At 41.1% G+C, this 22425-nt stretch overlaps 1 protein-coding gene across 2 annotated transcripts in view; it reads right to left on the bottom strand.

The window, feature by feature from the left end:
• LOC117517196 (argininosuccinate lyase-like) overlaps nucleotides 1-22425 on the bottom strand; it is an 87967-nt gene that overhangs the window by 6000 nt on the left and 59542 nt on the right. For both annotated transcript variants that reach the window (XM_034178133.1, XM_034178134.1), the window contains exons 5-15: nucleotides 21974-22071; nucleotides 21794-21871; nucleotides 21602-21679; nucleotides 21478-21530; nucleotides 20538-20600; nucleotides 19086-19200; nucleotides 18433-18517; nucleotides 10310-10369; nucleotides 10077-10160; nucleotides 9907-9987; nucleotides 6090-6196 (exon numbers count right to left, since the gene is read on the bottom strand). In XM_034178133.1, coding sequence (XP_034034024.1) covers nucleotides 6090-6196; nucleotides 9907-9987; nucleotides 10077-10160; nucleotides 10310-10369; nucleotides 18433-18517; nucleotides 19086-19200; nucleotides 20538-20600; nucleotides 21478-21530; nucleotides 21602-21679; nucleotides 21794-21871; nucleotides 21974-22071 — 902 coding nt within the window. The remainder of the gene's footprint in view (nucleotides 1-6089; nucleotides 6197-9906; nucleotides 9988-10076; nucleotides 10161-10309; nucleotides 10370-18432; nucleotides 18518-19085; nucleotides 19201-20537; nucleotides 20601-21477; nucleotides 21531-21601; nucleotides 21680-21793; nucleotides 21872-21973; nucleotides 22072-22425) is intronic.

Raw genomic sequence — 22425 nt, 5'->3', positions numbered from 1 at the left:
TATCTTAGGGACCTCATAGTACCATATCACCCCAATAGAGCGCTTCGCTCTCAGACTGCAGGCTTACTTGTAGTTCCTAGGGTTTGTAAGAGTAGAATGGGAGGCAGAACCTTCAGCTTTCAGGCTCCTATCCTGTGGAACCAGCTCCCAATTCAGATCAGGGAGACATACACCCTCTCTACTTTTAAGATTAGGCTTAAAACTTTCCTTTTTGCTAAAGCTTATAGTTAGGGCTGGATCAGGTGACCCTGAACCATCCCTTAGTTATGCTGCTATAGACTTAGACTGCTGGGGGGTTCCCATGATGCACTGAGTGTTTCTTTCTCTTTTTGCTCTGTATGCACACTCCTGCATTTAATCATTAGTGATTGATCTCTGCTCCCCTCCACAGCATGTCTTTTTCCTGGTTCTCTCCCTCAGCCCCAACCAGTCCCAGCAGAAGACTGCCCCTCTCTGAGCCTGGTTCTGCTGGAGGTTTCTTCCTGTTAAAAGGGAGTTTTTCCTTCCCCACTGTCGCCAAGTGCTTGCTCACAGGAGTCGTTTTGACCTTTGGGGTTTTTACGTAATTATTGTATGGCCTTGCCTTACAATATAAAGCGCCTTGGGGCAACTGTTGTTGTGATTTGGCGCTATATAAATAAATTGAATTGAATTGATAGGTCTTCGCAATACCTAATAGGCCTTGGGTTAAAAAGTGAACTCCAGAAAGCATCTAGTCTGACCCCAAAAACACATACTTTTTGTTGTTAAAACAGTTAACTATTGTCATAGCAAGTAAGAAATAAGACTAGAATGGCACTTAGAGCTTATACCTCCAACAACACTTGGATGTGCTGTAACTGGTACCCATTCTCTTCTGCAGGTTTTTTTTAACATTGAAAAAAATCTTGGATCCACCACTATTTGTGATTTTTTTTTTCAGCCCCTTTATGATGGAGTTGCCACAGGAGATCTGAGATGGAAACTACAAGTTATTCTTGCATACATTTTACACCAGACAGCCTTTTCTTACACAACTCCACAATGCATGAAGTTTGGGCATGGGTGGCCTTGAACCGCACATTGTTTATTTGAATGTGCCACAAAAATTCATTTGGATGTGCCACAAAAATGACACCACACACTCTAACCCTACAGTCACATTAGTTACAAGCAACAGTAAACAACAGAAGCAAAGTGAGGACTTGCCATTCATTTTCGATCAGTGGGCGTTTTGCATCGTTAAGAGACAAAGGTCACTCTGCTGCCAGCCACGTGGGGCCAAAACAGACCTGAAGTCTATTTTAAGCAAATACTGAGCAACACAGCGACTCCTAGTCAGTGAATAGGCAACTTGATGTCACCTGCTTGTTCGCTCAAACAAAATAATTCAAGATGGTGGAATACACTCCAAAACAACTTATTTCTACATAAATCTAATATAGTTCCAATATATGCTGTAAAAGGTTGTGAGGAATAAATACTTAGAAATCTAAAATTGGTGTTTTTGTAACCCGATAACACCTCTAAAGTGATATACAAAATATTTTACAGAGATGTTGTGGGCATACCCCATGAACGCCCATCAAGTGACAAAGCCAACTGCGTATCACCGTCATTTGTAGCTCATGTGACCGTAGGGTGGGGTCACCTTGGTAAAAAATAAATAAGCCTTTTCATTTATAGCATTAACCACTGTGCTTTAATTTTTCTTCTGTGCCCTGGAGTTACCAAGTTTTAAGTATTCTTCCCTTGGGAGCGGTATGCACTCTGAGTGCTGTTCATTTATAGTGTAAATGCTGTGTGGGCCGCCCAAAGAGGAGGTACTGCTGGCTCACCACCAGAGGGCGCCCTGCCTGTCGTCGGGTTTCAGGCACTAGACGGCGTAGTCGCCTCATAGGAGCACCGCTTCTGACAGCTTACCCATCAGGTAAACTTGCTCAGCCGTTCTGTGCCGTACGCACATGTTTTTGCATCAGAGCTTTTTGCAGTCGTTAATCTTTGTACACTTGCAGCTTGTAGCCGAGTTTGTTGAAGTTGGCGTCCTCCACTCCTCCCATCAGACTTTGATTAAGTGATACATAAGGCACTGCACGTACTCTGTGTTCCTGTGTTTGGAGGTTTGGTGTTTGGTCTCACATCGGCCTGGACTTTGTTACGGGCCTCCCTGCGTCCCAGGGAATGACAACCATCCTGACGATAGTGGACCGGTTCTCCAAGGCGGCCCACTTTGTGGCCCTCCCGAAGCTCCCGATGGCCCAGGAGACCACAGACCTCCTGGTCCACCATGTGGTGCGTCTGCATGGTATCCCGACTGACATCGTCTCGGATCATGGTCCCCAGTTCTCCTCGCAAGTCTGGAGGAGTTCTGTATGGAACTGGGGGGCCACGGCAATCCTGTCATCTGGGTACCAGCCCCAGACCAACAGACAAGCAGAGCGGGCTAACCAAGATCTGGAGCAGGCCCTGAGGTGTGTCACCTCCGCACACCCGACGCCTGGAGGTCAACACCTGGCCTGGATCGAGTATGCCCACAACAGCCCTCCTGGCCGACTTCTACCAGCGACACCCTGACAAGCCAGGTCGGACGCCAGGAGGGTCTTGTTGTGTGGGGCGCCCGAAGAGGAGGTACTGCTGGCTCACCACCAGACTAAAGGCATATTTGGTTGTTTGTGCACATTTGCAGAATAAATTGTTATTTATTCAGACTTCCTATTGGCTGTTCATTTACGTCCCCTGGCATGGGTCCGTATACTAGGGCTGTCAATAAAGTATAGGTCCTTTTTATTTTTTTCAAAACTATATGGATTTCATTCATATGTTTTTACGTCAGACATGCTTGAGCCCTCGTGCGCATGCGTGAGTTTTTCCACGCCTGTCGGTGACGTCATTCGCCTGTGAGCACTCCTTGTGGGAGGAGTCGTCCAGCCCCTCGTCAGAATTCCTTTGTCTGAGAAGCTGCTGAGAGACTGGCGCTTTGTTTGATCAAAATTTTTTCTAAACCTGTGAGACACATCGAAGTGGACACGGTTCAAAAAATTAAGCTGGTTTTCAGTGAAAATTTTAACGGCTGATGAGAGATTTTGAGGTGATACTGTCGCTTTAAGGACTTCCCACGGTGCGAGACGTCGCGCAGCGCTGCCAGGCACCATCGTCAGCCTGTTTCAAGCTGAAAACCTCCACATTTCAGGCTCTATTGATCCAGGACGTCATGAGAGAACAGAGAAGTTTCAGAGGAAGTCGGTTTCAGCATTTTATCCGGATATTCAACTGTTAAAGGAAATTTTTTTAATGAAAGACGTGCGGACGGATTGCAGCGTCGGCTCGCAGCGTGGAAAAACTCACGCATGCGCACGAGGGTTCAAGCATGTCTGACGTAAAAACATATGAATGAAATCCATATAGTTTTTGAAAAAATAAAAAAGGACCTATACTTTATTGACAGCCCTCGTACTTCACTTTCCCAACAGTAAAACCACCACTGTGATGCCCTGATTCCAACAGCGTGCTCAAATTTGTTTCTGCACCCAGGAGTTCCGAAATTAAAAGCAATTCAACCAACCAAGAAACACAAGCCTTTTATATAGATTTATTTTATCTTTATCAGAAAAAGTTCTATGTACATATAAAATGCAAAAGGTAAAATAATGAATGAAGTTGCTCAATTCTGTCATTTAAATTCTGAGCAAAAAAAAAAAAAAAAAAGTGTTACAGTCATAGCACAGGTCAGGTTCAATCATTAGTCCAGTGATTTTCAACCTTTTTTGAGCCGCGGCACCCTTTTTATATTTACAAAATCCTGCGGCACACCACTGTCATGTGTCACGTGTCACGCACCACTAACTCGACTGTCTCTACACGGTGCGTTAGCACATTAGCAACATGTGCAGTACAGATATGACGTAACATAGTATACTATAGTCATGGAGCTGTATATAAGAACTAGAGAGCGCAGTCCCAATGCTGCACACTAAACGAAAACGTCCCTTCATGGACAGCGACATGACGTCTCCTAACCGGGCAAATATTGATGAAGTACCCGGATGTTAATGCATTTTCAATGGAGATTCGCGACTGAACACACTCAGAAAAATGCTCACAAAATACGTGTTAAAATGCCATTTTGTCCTGGATATCGAGCCAGTAAAATTAAATTATATTAAATTATGTCAGAAAAGTATTAAACTTACTCTGACACCCACACATTCACAAATATTAGTGTTGAAAGTTACACGGATCTGCGCTGTTAAGATGCGCTGCTCGGCTGAGCTGCTGCTGTTCAACGCAGCGCGGCTCCTAAAACCATCACAATACATTTATATATATTATATTTTTACACAATTATCCTTTATTGACCGAGTTTCATTCATGAAGTCAGCGGTGTGTGTGTGCACATTTCTGTGTGTGTGACAGCAGCGCGGGTCATTAATCTCATTATTTTAAGGTGCAAAAAAAAAAAAAAAAAAACCACTCCCCAGTCTTGTCGAACAAGTTTTAGTCACTAACGACAAGAATTTTAACTAGACATTGGTCTAGCAGTGGAAAATATCAACTAGACATAAGTAAAATTAATGATCCGTGTCATTGGGTGACACAGGTACGGCAGGAGACATACAGCTGTTTATCATCCAAATATCACGGACAAAGTGACAACAATAACCAAAACCACTTACTTATGGAAGGAAATATTGTCTCCCTTGTTCTTCTGTTTGTGACTTTGCCAACATGCGCAGCTTTCCAGCAAATTCCACCTGTTTCTTGATGAGACTTCTACGCACACAAATCACTAACTTGCCCGGAATTAAAATGGCGATCACGCCTCCTTGTCGGCACACGGCTCAGCGCTACTGCGCGCCTTGCTGCCATCTACTGGAATAAAAGAGCATTACACCATCTGCCACACTATTACAGCACATACACCCGATAATATTTGATAATTGCCACGGCACCCCTGACAATTGATCACGGCACCCTAGGGTGCCGCGGCACCACGGTTGAGAATCACTGCATTAGTCAATATTTGCATAAAGTCAGCCTTTTGGAAGTACTGTATGATTGTGCTAAAAACTATGAAACTTGTGCCATTTCATAATAAATACATTTTTGTACATTTTAATTAATTTATCTTTAATTTTACTGTTTCATGTTTTGTATTGGGGTTGTTTGTTTTTTTATTAATGCCCTGATTTCACACTCTGATACAGTAGGTGGCAGTATGCACATCTCAAAAGCTGGTTTGCAATCTGCCAGTAAACAAAGAAGTTTTTATTTTTATTTACTTAAAAGTATTTATTTTCAGACTGTGGCTGATGACCTGACCCAGTCAAGTGCCTTAAAGCAGTGATTTTTTACATATTTTAGAAGTCGCTAACTTCAGCTTGAGCATATATGAGCATGTAATTGTAAATATCTAATAATATGGCTTGCTGCCAGTGAATTATCAAAGTGTGCTCTCCAGTATGTCTGCCAAGTGAAATTTTTGTGTAATTCATGTTTGCAATGTTAACGTGTTACCAGGTATTATAGCTTAGGTGATGTTAGCTCACACACACACGTGTACATATGTGGAGAGGGGGTGGGGAACCTGGTTCCACCCCCTTAATCAGATCCATTTGAAAAGTTACAGTTTCCTCCATGACCCATACTCCATCCTTCTACCACATTTCACAAAAATCAGCTCAGTAGTTTTTGCATAATCCTGCTAGAAGGCAGCACTGAAAACAAAACCTCTTTGGAGGAGGTAAAAAAGAATTTTCCAACACTTCAGATCAGAAGTGCGTGCTGCACCTGGAGCTTCAGGCAATAAAGCACAGGGCTGTTACAGTTACATCCAGGGGTTTGGAAAAGCTCTAGTGTGGATTGTTTAAAAAAAAAGAAGAAAAAGAAAACCATACTCTGTGTGCAAGGAAGGCCAAAAGGATGCCTCTGCAGATTAGCTGTGTGAATGCAACCCGAAAAACTGATCCCATGAGAAAAATTGCATACCGTTAAATAAACTGGAAGACAACAACTGTGAGAGGAAAATCACTTAAAAGAGAGAGCAGTGAGAAATTACATAATTCTGCTGGAAACAGTTATGTTTCAGATAATTTGATATGTCAGATTGTCACCTAATGCTGTGTAGATCTTCCATGGTGAGCTGACTGAGGGGAATATCCTTGGATTCAGCTTTAGCAACTGCTTTCCCAGACAGACCATGGGCCTCCCTGAATGGAACCTGAAACAAGGACAAGACAGAACATACAGAAGGATTCAAAATTCAGATGCTGTTTGGCAAAGCAGATGAAGAGGCTGTCGATTAAGAGATTGAGAGCCTGTTGCTTTGACATGCCCTTCACAGCATTTAACATGTATTGCGATTTCATGTGGATGGAAATTCATTTATATACAGTGAGGAAAATAAGTATTTGAACACCCTGCGGTTTTGCAAGTTCTCCCACTTAGAAATGATGGAGGGGTCTGAAATTTTCATCTTAGGTGCATGTCCACTGTGAGAGACATAATCTAAAAAAAAAATCCAGAAATCACAATGTATGATTTTTAATAATTTATTTGTATGTTACTGCTACAAATAAGTATTTGAACACCTACCAACCAGCAAGAATTCTGGCTCACACAGACCTGTTAATTTTTCTTTAAGAAGCCCTCTTATTCTGCACTCTTTACCTGTATTCATTGCACTTGTTTGAACTTGTTACCTGTATAAAAGATGCCTGTTCACACACTCAATCAATCACACTCCAACCTGTCCACCATAGCCAAGACCAAAGAGCTGTCTAAGGACACCAGGGACAAAACTGTAGACATGCACAGGACTGGGATGGACTACAGGACAACAGGCAAGCAGCTTGGTAGACAACAACTGTTATGATTATTTATTAGAAAGTGGAAGAAACACAAGATGACTGTCAATCTCCCTCGGTCTGTGATTCCATGCAAGATCTCACTTTGTGGGGTAAGGATGATTCTGAGAAAGCTCAGAACTACACAGGAGGACCTGGTCAATGACCTGAAGAGAGCTGGGACCAAAGTCACAAAGATTACATTAGTAACACATGATGCTGTTATGGTTTAAAATCCTGCAGGGCAGCAAGGTCGCCCTGCTCAAGCCAGCACATGTCCAGGCCCGTTTGAAGTTCACCAGTGACCATCTGGATGATCCAGAGGAGGCATGGGAGAAGGTCATGTGGTCAGATGAGACCAAAATAGAGCTTTTTGGAATCAACTCCACTTACCATGTTTAGAAGATGAGAACAACCCCAAGAAAACCATCCCAACCGTGAAGCACGGGGTGGAAACATCATACTCTGGGGGTGCTCTTCTGCAAAGGGGACAGGACAACTGCACCGTATTGAAGGGAGGATGGATGGGGTCATGTATTTCAAGATTTTGGCAAACAACCTCCTTCCCTCAGTAAGAGCATTGAAGATGGGTCATGGCTGGGTCTTCCAGCATGACAATGACCCCAAACACACAGCCAGGGCAACTAAGGAGGGGCTCCGTAAGAAGCATTTCAAGGTCCTGGAGTGGCCTGGCCAGTCTCCAGACCTGAACTCAATAGAAAATCTTTGGAGGGAGCTGAAACTCCAAACCTGAAAGATCTAGAGAAGATCTATATCAATCAATCAATTGGGTTACTCTGAGTTGCTACCAACTTCTCTTCCTGTGGTTAATATTACAAAATGACATCAATCAATCAATCAATTCAATCAATTTTTTTATATAGCGCCAAATCACAACAACAGTTGCCCCAAGGCGCTTTATATTGTAAGGCAAGGCCATACAATAATTATGTAAAACCCCAACGGTCAAAACGACCCCCTGTGAGCAAGCACTTGGCTACAGTGGGAAGGAAAAACTCCCTTTTAACAGGAAGAAACCTCCAGCAGAACCAGGCTCAGGGAGGGGCAGTCTTCTGCTGGGACTGGTTGGGGCTGAGGGAGAGAACCAGGAAAAAGACATGCTGTGGAGGGGAGCAGAGATCAATCACTAATGATTAAATGCAGAGTGGTGCATACAGAGCAAAAAGAGAAAGAAACAGTGCATCATGGGAACCCCCCAGCAGTCTACGTCTATAGCAGCATAACTAAGGGATGGTTCAGGGTCACCTGATCCAGCCCTAACTATAAGTTTTAGCAAAAGGAAAGTTTTAAGCCTAATCTTAAAAGTAGAGAGGGTGTCTGTCTCCCTGATCTGAATTGGGAGCTGGTTCCACAGGAGAGGAGCCTGAAAGCTGAAGGCTCTGCCTCCCATTCTACTCTTACAAACCCTAGGAACTACAAGTAAGCCTGCAGTCTGAGAGCGAAGCGCTCTATTGGGGTGATATGGTACTACGAGGTCCCTAAGATAAGATGGGACCTGATTATTCAAACCTTATAAGTAAGAAGAAGAATTTTAAATTCTATTCTAGAATTAACAGGAAGCCAATGAAGAGAGGCCAATATGGGTGAGATATGCTCTCTCCTTCTAGTCCCCGTCAGTACTCTTGCTGCAGCATTTTGAATTAACTGAAGGCTTTTTAGGGAACTTTTAGGACAACCTGATAATAATGAATTACAATAGTCCAGCCTAGAGGAAATAAATGCATGAATTAGTTTTTCAGCATCACTCTGAGACAAGACCTTTCTGATTTTAGAGATACTGCGTAAATGCAAAAAAGCAGTCCTACATATTTGTTTAATATGCGCTTTGAATGACATATCCTGATCAAAAATGACTCCAAGATTTCTCACAGTATTACTAGAGGTCAGGGTAATGCCATCCAGAGTAAGGATCTGGTTAGACACCATGTTTCTAAGATTTGTGGGGCCAAGTACAATAACTTCAGTTTTATCTGAGTTTAAAAGCAGGAAATTAGAGGTCATCCATGTCTTTATGTCTGTAAGACAATCCTGCAGTTTAGCTAATTGGTGTGTGTCCTCTGGCTTCATGGATAGATAAAGCTGGGTATCATCTGCGTAACAATGAAAATTTAAGCAATACCGTCTAATAATACTGCCTAAGGGAAGCATGTATAAAGTGAATAAAATTGGTCCTAGCACAGAACCTTGTGGAACTCCATAATTAACTTTAGTCTGTGAAGAAGATTCCCCATTTACATGAACAAATTGTAATCTATTAGACAAATATGATTCAAACCACCGCAGCGCAGTGCCTTTAATACCTATGGAGGAGTGGACCAAAATCCCTGCTGCAGTGTGTGCAAACCTGGTGAAAAACTACAGGAAACGTTTGACCGCTGTAATTGCAAACAAAGGCTACTGTACCAAATATTAACATTGATTTTCGCAGGTGTTCAAATACTTATTTGCAGCAGTAACATACAAATAAATTATTAAAAAATCATACATTGTGATTTCCGGATTTTTTTTTTTAGATTATGTCTCTCACAGTGGACATGCACCTAAGATGAAAATTTCAGACCCCTCCATGATTTCTAAGTGGGAGAACTTGCAAAATCGCAGGGTGTTCAAATACTTATTTTCCTCACTGTAAAATAATGGTGGAAAATCTCTGTTTTCAAAAATAGCTACATATGTGTAACTGAAAGCCAGTAACTTTCAACTGTCTACAAGACTCCATTCCAAACAATCACTGCAGTAGGAAGAACTCTGTGACATCACCTGCAGAGGACATCTGTTAGAATGAAAACCAGTGGACTCTTCTCTCCCTTCATGATGCACGGTTGCCATTAACTTATTAAATTACAATAATGCTGTGGGATCTGCATCTGCTCACCAGCCAACTGTTACTGTCTACTCTGGCACCATTGGTGAGCTGTAGTCTTGGTTATGGCCTTTTCAGAGTACTCACACAATACTGCGTGACGTAAACACATTTACAGTTCTGCATACTTTTCTTCATGACATGTTTTAATTACTCCAAAATCTACAACATCTGGAGGAAAATACAGCTCTGCAAACTCACCCCCTTCCTCACAAGGTAGTAAGCCAGATCAGTAGCCAACATGTCAGGACTGAGGGCTGCCTCCATCGCAATTTGATTGATCTGAAACAGTACATTTATTTTGAAACATTTCGTTTGAAAGGATGTGGGTCCACAAATTCATCCGTCACATGGGCCAGAAAGAAACTCACCTTGAGAGTAGAAATGACTCCAGTGGCCACTTGAAGCACAGCGTGTACAGTATCATAAGAATCAAACATGGCCTCCTTATCTTCCTACACGAACACAAAATACAGCATAGTGTGTGTGTGTGTGTGTGTGTGTGTGTGTGTGTGTGGGGGGGGGGGGGGGGGGGTATGATGTAAGAAAATGAAGTTCATCTGAAAATAGTCCTCCCTATTAAGTGAAATCACAAAGTTTGTACCTGGAGGTCTTTGTTGTAGGTGCTGGGTAATCCCTTCAGCGTCATCAGGAACCCTGCACACTGGGGGGGGGGGGGGGGGGGGGGGGCAAAAATAAGTCTTGAAGTGCATAAACATAATGACTGAATGTGCAGATACTTCACCCATAAAATGAGGTAACACTGATGACAGCTTCCATGCATGACTGATCATTGACAATACATTTTTCACTTTCAAGAACACTAATATGTAAGGATTAAACAACGAGAAGCCGTGCATTATACGGTTTGAATGCACAACGCGGAGTCTAAAACACCACAACGCAAAGCATAGTTCGAGTTTTTTAATCCGCTTATACCATGGTCCCACACAGTGAGCCAACACACAAATATTTAAGTTAACTTTTTTTGTGTTCTCTTCTTCTTTCCCGTCTTCAATCTTGTCCAGTTGGTCCATGTTAAATCTTTATGCTGTTGCTTTTGCTGTTCTTCTCGTTTGCTCTCCTCCTCTTCCCATTCCTTAAACGTTTTATTTTGGCCAAAAATATTAAAATTCACTTGGAAATCCATGTTTTATCGGTTTCTGCATTCACCTGTCAAAACACAGCTGATCTGCGCCAACTGATTTGCGCGTTGCTGCGGTGACGACCAGAGCGGAGTGATATTACAGTGACTTAATTGCCGAACTACGTGTGCATATACACGAAAATAATGCACGCCAGTTAGACATGTAATTCTCACTGACCATGGTATAATCAAATATATACACTCAACATAAACTTTAGCTTAATCTGAAAAGAATCTTTGACATTTGACTCAAAATATTGATTTGCAATTAAATCACAGCTGTAAGTCACTTGTAGCATACAGAGGAAGGGGAGAAAAGTACAGTAAAATCAGTTTGATATGATGCATTTTCAATTTCCAAATTGAAAACCTGTTCAGCTGTCCTGTGACTTGTATTTTCAACTGTCTTATGTGAAAAATACTGTCTTATGTACAGCCACAAGCTGCTCATGTATACTGATCTGAATGAGCTACTGTGATTCACATGACAGAGCAGAAGGTGGGCATTAATATAGCCAGAACAAAATAACAAACCAGATGTCCACAAGAAAAACAAGTAAAACAAGAAGATGTGAATGAGGATTATCTGCTGATCTTAGACAAAGAGCAAAATTAACAAATCAAGCCCTAAATCTGGCGTGCCCGACCAGTCAATCATGATCAACTGGTCGGGCTGCATTCCAGTCGATCGCATGAAAAAAAAAAAAAATCTGTTACTGGACTCTAGACGATTTAGTGCTGCTGTAACAGACTGATGCAGAAGGTGGCAGCAATGCATCAATAAGGATGCCAGCTGCTGTTCAACACCATAGAAGGTGGAGAAGAAAAAAATGAAAAATTATCATTTTTATTCTGAGTGGGAGGAGGATTATTTTTTCATTCATTCAAATGGCAAATCCATCTGTCTCATCTGCAATGTAAATGTGGCTTTACTGAAGAAAGGGAATGTGGAGGGGCATTTTAACTGTCACAAGAGCTACGATGCTAACGTCCCGGCTAAATGCATGCCCGAAAAGTCCCGGAATTGAACATTCGACTAGTAGCACAACAGTCCATAAACATGGAAGAGTGATGAATGTGGCTAACAAGATTCTGTGCGGGCCAGGAGTCTGAGGACACATTTATTATGTGCGCAGCTGGAGGAGACAGGTGCAAAACACACACACACACACACACACACACACACCTGCTGCACTCAGATGTTAGGTGGCTCAGCAGAGGTAAATTTCTGGAACAGTTTTCTGAATTGATTCACAAAATTAAAGAATTTCTGAAACTTTCAAGCCATGCTGAATATGCACAGCTTTTGGATTTGAAAGCAAGTTACACCAATCAAGCAGATTGCAAAAGTGTGACCTGCAGAACTTTCACACATGTACACAGAACTTAAGCACCAAGACAAAGACTGTGGGGCCTAAAGCCTGGTTCACAAGACAGGATAATTATGCCGATATCGGACCTGATCTTCCCCTTCCAACAATCTTAAGGACGCCCCGACAATCATGATGACGCTAAAGATAATCTTATCACATATTCCTGCCACATGTGGTATGTTAAGAGCACTCTGATCTGCTCGGAAGGACGTCAGGAGAGCTCCGATCGCAAATCGGGGATATTCAACATGTTGGATTGTTTGGGATGTGTCCTCTGACCACAAATGAGCACGTAGCCTGCTGAATGTGACGTGCAGCCAATTACAAAGTAAGGTGACGGATGTACGCAGCGGAAAATAAAATCAAAACAGCTGTTCTGACATACCAGAAAGTCGGGTGGTCGCGCTGTCTCCACTCCTTTAAAGAATGCCTTTCCTTTTTCTTTTTGGTATCGTTTTTTCCCCTCTGTTTTAAATAGTCCACAAAATATCTCTGTTTGTTTACTCTGAAGTCACGTTTAATCACGAGAGATTTTGCAAGATTTCCTGTCTGAGCTGGGAATGTTCGTGTGTGAAATCTGTTCGTGTGTGGTGTTGTCCTTACTGTGTGGCTGAACACCACACACTGTACGACCAAACCTGTTAGAAGATCTAAGATTTTTTTTATCTTCACGTGTGTGGTCTCTCAGGTTTTGGAAACCTAAAGATAATTTTAAAATCCTGTCGTGTGAACCAGGCTTTAGATCGATGATTTTTTTATCTTCATGTGTGTAGTCTCTCATCAGGTTTTGGAAACCTAAAGATAATTTTAAAATCCTGTCGTGTGAAGCAGTGCACGTTATGATGATCATGTGCAGAGCATCTTGTCAGAATTTGTCAGGCGCTTCACTAAGTTTGCAACCAAAGAGTCTGTTGTCAGTGCCAGAAGTCCCGCTAAGGTAGGGAACAATTTTTCCAACTTGAGGCCAGTTCTAGGCCTACTTGTGCTTATTCTTTTCACCATGTACATTTACTTCAATAATGCATGATTATTGTTAAAACATTATCTTTGTGCGAGAAACTTATGTTATTATATTGGTGCACAATAAATTGTGGCGACGCTATGGCGGTCGATATGGCTTGGTAGATCTTGATACACTTTCAACTTTGAACGTAGATCTCGGTTCAAAAAAAGTTGGGCACCCCTGCACAAAATCATGCTCAGTGGCAACAAAAAGCAATTTACGCTTCCATTCTTTGTATTTCAGACAATAACAATTAGCTTGTTTGCTTCTACTCACTAAAGAGGTGGTTTGCCTCATACGGTGCGTCCGGAAAGTATTCACAGCGCTTCACTTTTTCCACATTTTGTTATGTTACAGCCTTAGGGAGGTGACCAAGAACGCGATGGTCACTCTGTCAGAGCTACCACATTCCTCTGTGGAGAGAGAACCTTCCAGAAGGACAACCATCTCTGGAGCAATCCACCATTAAGGCCTGTATGGTTGAGTAGCCAGATGGAAGACACTCCTTAGGAAAAGGAAAAGGTAAATGGCAGCCCAGCTAGAGTTTGCCAAAAGGCACCTGAAGGACTCTCAGACCATGAGAAACAAAATTCTCTGGTCTGATGAGACAAAAAATTGAACGCTATGAAGATTTTAGTCTTCATACTATTAATTGAGTCCCTGATATATCAATACATCATTTTAGGCTGTTAATGTTTCATTACAAATATAATCACCCATCTTTAAACAAAATAAGACTTAGACTTAGACAACTTTATTCATCCCACCAGGGGCAATTGGTTTCGGCAGCCTGCATACCGGCACATTAACATACAACAACAACAACAAAAACAAAAAACAGAATAAGATAAAAATATATATATATATATATATATATATATATATATATATATATATATATATATATATATATATATATACATATATATACAACATCCATACATCCTCATACCTATACATCTACACCTCACAAAGAATTTAAAAGACGGGTAACAGAAGGGATAAAGGATTTTAACAATCGATTCGTCCTGCAGACAGGTGAAACATAACGTCGACCCGAAGGCAACAGAGAAAATTCACCTGCTAGCACATGTCCGAAAGAAGACAAAATACATCTTGCCTTCCTTATCATTTGTTTCCATTCCAATGATCTTTGAACATATCCTTGTAATACTATACAACCTATTTTTATCCTTCAGAGCCAAGCTGGGAAACCAGCAGATAAAAGAAAAACATAAAAGGCTTTCAATAAAAGACTGATAAAAGCGGCCCATGATAACAGGCCTAACAGAGAAGGAATTCAGTTTGTGCAGAAGGTACACTCTCTGTTGCCCACGTTTCACAATATCTGCCGTATTTACATCAAATTTCAACTTCTCATCAAAGAAAGTGCCTAAATATTTATATGCAGAGACTTTTTCCACGGCTTTACCATGAATAACAGTGTCCACAGCTGACCCTTTATTTCGTCTGAAATCAATTATTAACTCCTTCGTTTTGGATACATTTAAGTCCAAGTGATTTGCATCACACCATGAGACAAAATCAGTGAGGGCCTCCCCGTGTTCTGACTCATCTCCCTGAAGGAGCGACAGCAAAGCAGTATCATCAGAAAACTTAACCAAATAACTGCCCTGCCTAACACTTCTGCATTCATCTGTATATAAAATAAAAAGTAAGGGGGAAAGGACACAGCCCTGTGGTGAGCCAGTGGACAAAACCACGGAGTCTGAAACACGTCCATTTACCAAGACTCTCTGCCTCCTATTAGTCAAAAAGTCTGACAACCATACAACAATCTGGTGGGGCAATTTAAAATCATACCTCAACCTCTTAACTAAAAGGTGTGGTTGCATCAGATTAAAAGCTGAGGAGAAGTCAGCAAATAAAAGCCGAGCATGAGCTCGAGGCTTCTCTAAATGCCTATAAAGACAGTTAAGAATGAAAAGCTTAGCATCCTCCACTCCTTTTCCCGCCTGATACACAAATTGGAGTGGATCTATATTCCCCTCCATATTTGCTATTATCATATTCTTCATGATTTTCTCAAAGACCTTCATGCACAATGATGTAAGCGCTACGGGTCTGAAGTCATTAAACTGCTTAGGGAATGAATTTTTCGGGACAGGAATTATGAGTGATGATTTCCATAAGTCCGGTACTTGACCACAAATAAGTGACCTCTGAAAGATATAAAGGAGTACACTACTAAGTTGGTCAGCACAATACTTTAGTGTGCGTCCACAAATTCCATCTGGACCGCAAGATTTCCTTACATTAACCTTCTCCAGAAGTTTTTTCACACTATCCTCACTAATGGCTATCCCATCATCAGTAGCAGAGGAAGTACTTTCCAGGGGGAGTTTTTCTGCAACCTCATGGTTCTCAAACCGGGAATAAAAGCAGTTGAATGCATTTGGCAGATCCTCCTCGCAACTCCCCTCTACTTTAATTGGTGCTTTATTATTATCCTGTTGAACGTTAGTAACTGAAGCCATAGATTTAATGCCTCTCCAGGCCGCCCGCAGGTCGCCACTGCTATACATATATTCTACTTTATCCTTATAAGCTCTCTTCGCTTTCCGGATTTCAATCCTAACCTCTTTGTTAATTTCTTTTTCCCTATTATTTCCTATAAAAAAAATGTTTTTCTTCTTATTTAAGACACCCTTTAAATTTTTGGTAACCCACGGTTTGTTATTAGCATAGCTAATAATATTCTTTTGAGGGATATTAATGTCGACACAGAAAGAAATATAAGAAGAAACAGTCTGTGTCAGTTCATTCAAATCCGAGCAAATGTTATAAAAGACCTCCCACTCTGTCCATTCGAAGCAAGCCCTCAGTTTGTCGATACAATCTTCTGACCAACACCTCACCGACTTTATAGTCCATTCACGACGTCTACAGACTGGCCTATAAGTCGGCAGGAGAAGGACACTGCTGTGGTATGAGGCTCCAAAAGAGGGCATACTGGTGGGCCTGTAAGCTTTGGCTACTGAGCCATAGCAAAGGTCTACCGTAGAGTTCCCCATTGTTGTTGGACATGTAACATACTGCTCGAATGTCCTCAGCACTCCGTCCAATCGGCAGTGATTCAAATCCCCCCAAATAAATTTGGGAGCATCAGGGGAAATTGCAGTCATTTTATTATTCACATCCTCGATCAGCTGGCAGGCTGCCGTGACGTCAGCCCTTGGGTGAATATAAACAAGAGAAAAAAACAGCTGAGGAAATTCCCTCGGTAAGTATAAGGGGCGAAGTGAGATACACAATAGCTCAATATCCGAGGTGCATATTTTCTCTCGCACCACCACAGTTTTACAGTATCTCTCGTTAATGTAAAAACAAACCCCGCCTCCCCTAGACTTGCTTGTGATAAAAGGGGAACGGTCAAGACGAATGGGGAGACCAAAGCCAGTTAAGCAGAAATCCTCATTCTTGTCTCGTTCTCCCAACCACGTTTCAGTGAACGCGAGGAGGCAAGTCTCTCTAAACTCGCGTTTCCACTTAGCGTAGATCTCGAGTTCGTCCCTCTTATTCCTAATGGACTGGATATTGGAAAGAAGGACTGTAGGGAGAGGCGGGAGCCGGCGTCTGTCGTCGAGTCCGACTCTTCTCAACCGGCGCTAGACGCCCCCCCTCCTTCCCCTTCTTCTCCGGCGCTTCCTTGGCACATCCCCACTTACTGCGATGTTAGAAAAACCGTCTGGCAGGCCAGGAGGACACAAGAACTCTGTACTTGCCGTTGGCAAACGGAGAGACATCAGGAGTTTCCGGCTGTAAGTAATCCTACCAGCACTCACATCTCCGCCATCTTGGTAGCCGCTAATGCTCCGACACCATAGCGACCAAAGGGCAACAAGGATCCCGATGTAAGCTCCCTTCATAGTTCCGCGTAATCCGCGTAGTTCCGCTTAATCCTCGGTAACAAATGTTAGGCGTAGAAGGAAAAAGAGAAAAAAGAAAAAAATATCGGCAACACACAGCACTCAAACCATACGCCACAGCAAGCTGCACAGTGTCGCACAGGAAGACGAGCGCCACTACATATGCAATAATGGATTGCATATGTAGACGTACCATTTACCACAACATCCAACAATGAATTTTACAATCAGCTAGCTTTAGACAGATCAGGGGATAGATAAAAAGAAATGTCCAAGTCAATTAATATCATTTGTAGTACTGCTAAATCATTCAATAAGAAATAGAAAAGGTATGGCAGAGTGTTATGAAAAAGTTTCTGAGCTCTTGAGATTTTACACAAATTTTTTTATGGCAGAATTACCAAACAGCATTCATGCTTCTTTACATAAAATTATGCCCTTTAAACTTGGGTGAAAAAACAAACCACTTGTGCCAATATGTCCCCAATAGTATAACACCTAAATCACTTTTACCGCCAGCTTTTTTTTTGACAAATCAAAGGGCGGATGCATGAACAAGTCTTTATTTCCATCAATCATTAAGAAACACAGAATGTGGTGCTTTATATGGTGACCCTGTAAGGAGGAGACTAGTCAGGTAAAACTCAGGGTATTGGGTAAAACATTCATGTGTTGCATCTCTGTCATACAGCATCATGTTGAAGTGGAGCAGAGAATTTTTGATAACAAAATCATCCCAGCTACCTCATGTAGACAATAACGTGTTGCATTTGTGATGACAATGACAATACGAGTAAATCTCATTCATTCAAATGCTACATAGTTGCTAATTTCCTATCAAAAGTTTGACATACTCAACACTGGCTTCTACTGGATGACTTACAAATGTGGATACATAAAGATAAAAAATATTTAAAGACTACAATCAGCACACTGCTACGAGCAGGAAGGCTATATTTCTTAAAATAGAAGGTGAAAAATTGGAGCTCAATTTTATGTGTTCCTATATGGAATGTTTTTGTTGTGATAAAACATTTAAAATGTGCAAAGTCTAAAGGTTTCACAAACATCTTCACAGCACTGCACATCTACTGATATGACAATGATTTAGAGATCATTACAAATACATGACATCATCAAAAATAAGCAACCATCATTAAAAGTTTCAATATTGCAAAACAGTTTTTGTTTTTTAACTGACACTTTTATCTTGTGTCAATTCTGAAATATGGGGTGCATTAGGCAAATGCAAACATTTCAATAAATAATAATAATGAAGAACAAGAATGATTGAGGAAAAGTTGGTAATCTTACATTGCCAAAGACACGACCTGCTTTGCTCCTGATCAGCTCCAGACTGTCTGCATTCTTTTTCTGTGGCATCAAACTGCTGCCTGTGCTGCACATTCAATCATACACACCAGTACATAGACAGAAAAACAAATGCATTATTGTTGTGCATGGTTAATAAATGCTTCAAATAAATCAACAATATCTGACTTCATAAGTTCAATATAAGACGGGTTGGAATGAATTATAGTGATCTGGTGCATCCATTTTTCTGATCACTAAGGCTATGTTCAATCTGTCAGACCAAAGGTCATTTTTGACGTGTCCAGATTTTATCCAGACTGCTTTTTCACAGTCTCAAAATAAATAAAAAATAAAACCCCATAAAAATAAACCGCCATACAACAACATGGAAATCAAATTTTTGCTAATCTAATCTAATTCAAATCACATTTGGAGGGAGTCTGAAAAGTGATTTAAATTCCATCTGGATGCTCAAGTCTGATTTAAAAGGTTTTTCTGTCACTTTCAGTCAACACCCCACCCTATGTATAATACACATATGCTCATATGTCTATATGTTCACATATACTGCACACACATTACCATTAATGCAGATTTATCCCCAGCAAAACACACACACACACACACACACACACACACACACACACACTGACCTGTAAGCGTCAGACAGCACAATAAAGGAAAACTCTTTGGTGCTGTACAACATCAAATCTTCAGCCATTTTACTGAGGTGAGTCAAACACAAAGATCCCCAGAACAGGAACTCAACTTAAAAAAGACAAAATAAAGAAGGGGGGAGAAAACATTTTTAATAGAGTTGTATTTGCACTGAAGAGCTGAATGCAATCAGGTTTTCTCATTTTTGACCTGCACATTAGAGTGTTAACTCAGACAGCAACTTTTTTCCATTTAAGTAAAAGACCTTTCACACACAAAGCACAGCGCGCTCAACTTGCTGTTTCCACACGTGCAAAAAGCACATAGGGGCAGAGATTGTGTTTCTGTGCTGGAGGTTGAAAAGTCTCGCAGTAGCCATGTTTGTGAAGAGTCGCGTGTTCCCAAAAAATGTTAAACACTCAAAGTCTGTGAGTCATAACCACAAGATTAGGAGCGAAAAGCAGAACGAGTGACGACCATCAGGAGGAGGAGCTTTTTTCAATGACTCTTTTGCGTGAAACTGGACGGAGCTGAAACGGCTGGCCAGGCCAGAGAGCCACACCAGCTGGTCAGAGAGAGAAAGAAGTTGTTTCAGAGCATTTTCTGCCATCTTCGTTTATTTTGTTCAAGCAGCCAGCTGACATCATGTTGCTTTTCTTTAAGAAAATTCCTTTTATGACTTAAAGATTAAAAGTCTTAAAGGCAGTACACCTTTAAATGTTTTACTATTTTTACATGTGCCTTTTTTTTTTTTTTTACTTTATTCCTGTCATCATTTCTTTTTTTTAACTTCTAGATTAATGTATTGACTGCCTTTGTAATTTGACTTTTAAAACACAATCATCTTTCTTGAAAGCACTATATAAACATTTTTATTAAAGGACATGTCACACTGAAATCATAACAATTTAGATTTAGGCTGTTCGTGACCATCCGATGATCCATCGGGATTACTTTGTGCACTTCTGTGACTGGTTTCAAAGTATACAAGCATTCGCAGCAAACAGCTCCGGAGACTTCTGAAACTGGACTTCTGTTTCCGACAAGTGACGTCGTTACTAGAAGAGTCCCAGCGTGTGTTTCAATGGAATGTAGCTGCTAACTTTAAAAACTGAGGCACTGATTAATTCCAAAGTTTACACAAGTGTGATATTGTGTCATGATGACTCGTTTTTAAGTGATAATTGTTTTGATGCAGTCATGGTAAAAGGAGCAGCTGTGAGAAGGTTTTGTGCACCTGTGGCAATTAGTCATAAACGCAGCCTGTTAAAAACACTAATACCTCGCTTGGGGAGAGGAACAAAAAACATCAGAAACCACTAATTATGAGCACATGTGCACAGGGAGAATTACTTTGATGTTGTGTTGCTAGGTGGGACGTTAAAAAACATGCGACATGTCCTTTAAATGAATAACATGTATTTCGGGAACAGTGTATGTATCCATACCAACAAAGTCCCTTTGGCCTGTAGCATCCATACTGTTCAGGCTGATGCAATCAAATGCCAACTCTGCAGATCACAAGGTGAAATTGTAGTTTCTACATTTAATCAAACAAACAAGCAAATATATATATATATTAGAGCTGAGCAGCGATAAAAAATTTTAATTGCCATTAATGGTATGATTTCAACGATTAATCTCGATTGATAGCATTGTTATAGGCAAAATCCAAAAATGAATTCAACAGTAGTGCTTTTTTTTTTTTACTTAAAACTATTTTAATTATTTAATGTAAGAAAAAAAACATAAGGGTAATCTTGAATAAACTGCTGGGTATAAATTAGCAGTTCTGATGTTCCTGACACACATTGACACTATTCTGTGTTTTGGCCTGATGCCTTGTTTCTTTTGGCTTTACATTAAGGCTGTAACAAACATTAATACAAAAAAAAAAAAAAGAAAAAAAAATCTATGGCTTTCCTTCACACAATTTGGTGCTCAAAATGCACAGCTCACTTAAAGGAGAACTTTAGCGGCTGTAGGAGAACGTGTCATCCAGCGCTCTGTATGCAGTTTGCTGCAAGGAGAACTTTAGCGGCTGTAGGAGAACTTTCCCCCCAGCCTTCAGTGCAGGGCACACTCGGGAGAACTTTAGTGGCTTTGGTTCTTTCGACTATGCTGTCTGGAAGCACTTTAAAATTAAAATGGCCATGTAAAAGTTTTGTGCCCTTCTCCATGTCTGCTGCAGCAGACAGCAACAGACTTGCAAAAAAAAAAAAAAAAAAAAAACCTGCATTGTCACCGTTAATTAATTAATGCGTTAACGTGATATTAACGCATTAACTTGCCCAGCCCTAATATATATATATGTGTGTGTGTGTGTGTGTTTTAAATAAATGTACGACTAATCACAGTAACATGGTGGTTCTTCTAAAGTGGCTTCACCTTTCTGCAGAAACTCCCTGTCAATGTCAAATGGTGTTCCAGCAATAGCACCACTGAAAAAGACAACCGTTGTCTGTTTAATACTTGCAAGCAACTCAGTGCAGTTAATGTGTTCATACCGTACCTGCCAAGAGGCAAAATATTAACTCTCTTCTTCATCTCTTGGAGTCGATCCATGTCTCTGCTCAGAGCAACTGCATGGCTGAGCACGTTCACCCAGAATGTGGGAAAGGGAGCAACAGGGGGTTGGTGTGAATAATTATCATTTGGTAATAAGATGGAAAAGGTACCATAGGTAAAGATTTAGAAAGGTAACCTTAGAATCCAGTGACTCCATCTGATTGGCTGAGCTCTCTGCATATGGGTGTAACCAGGAAACAGCACGTCAATTTCTCTATAAAAAAAGTGACAGAGAAGCCAGCACAGGTTAATTTTATAAAAAGGTACAACCAGAAGTCTAGATGATTGACTGCATTTCACTGCCTGTGTATCGTACGAAGCTGCTCGGTCCACCATAGTGGATATCAGCTGGTGGGCATCTTCCATCAGGGTTGAAAGGGCTTCACGCAGCCACAGTCTCATATCAGTCACAACCTAATACACACACAACAGGTTTGTTTACAACTTTGACTTGGGTTACTCTGAGTTGCTACCAACTTCTCTTCCTGTGGTTAATATTACAAAATGACATCAATCAATCAATCAATTCAATCAATTTTTTTATATAGCGCCAAATCACAACAAACAGTTGCCCCAAGGCGCTTTATATTGTAAGGCAAGGCCATACAATAATTATGTAAAACCCCAACGGTCAAAACGACCCCCTGTGAGCAAGCACTTGGCTACAGTGGGAAGGAAAAACTCCCTTTTAACAGGAAGAAACCTCCAGCAGAACCAGGCTCAGGGAGGGGCAGTCTTCTGCTGGGACTGGTTGGGGCTGAGGGAGAG

Source organism: Thalassophryne amazonica, chromosome 9 (assembly GCF_902500255.1).
Source record: "Thalassophryne amazonica chromosome 9, fThaAma1.1, whole genome shotgun sequence".
NCBI classification, from domain to species: Eukaryota; Metazoa; Chordata; class Actinopteri; order Batrachoidiformes; family Batrachoididae; genus Thalassophryne; species Thalassophryne amazonica.
The sequence above is the reverse complement of the archived record's forward strand: the minus strand, read 5'-3'. Positions and strand labels throughout refer to the sequence as shown.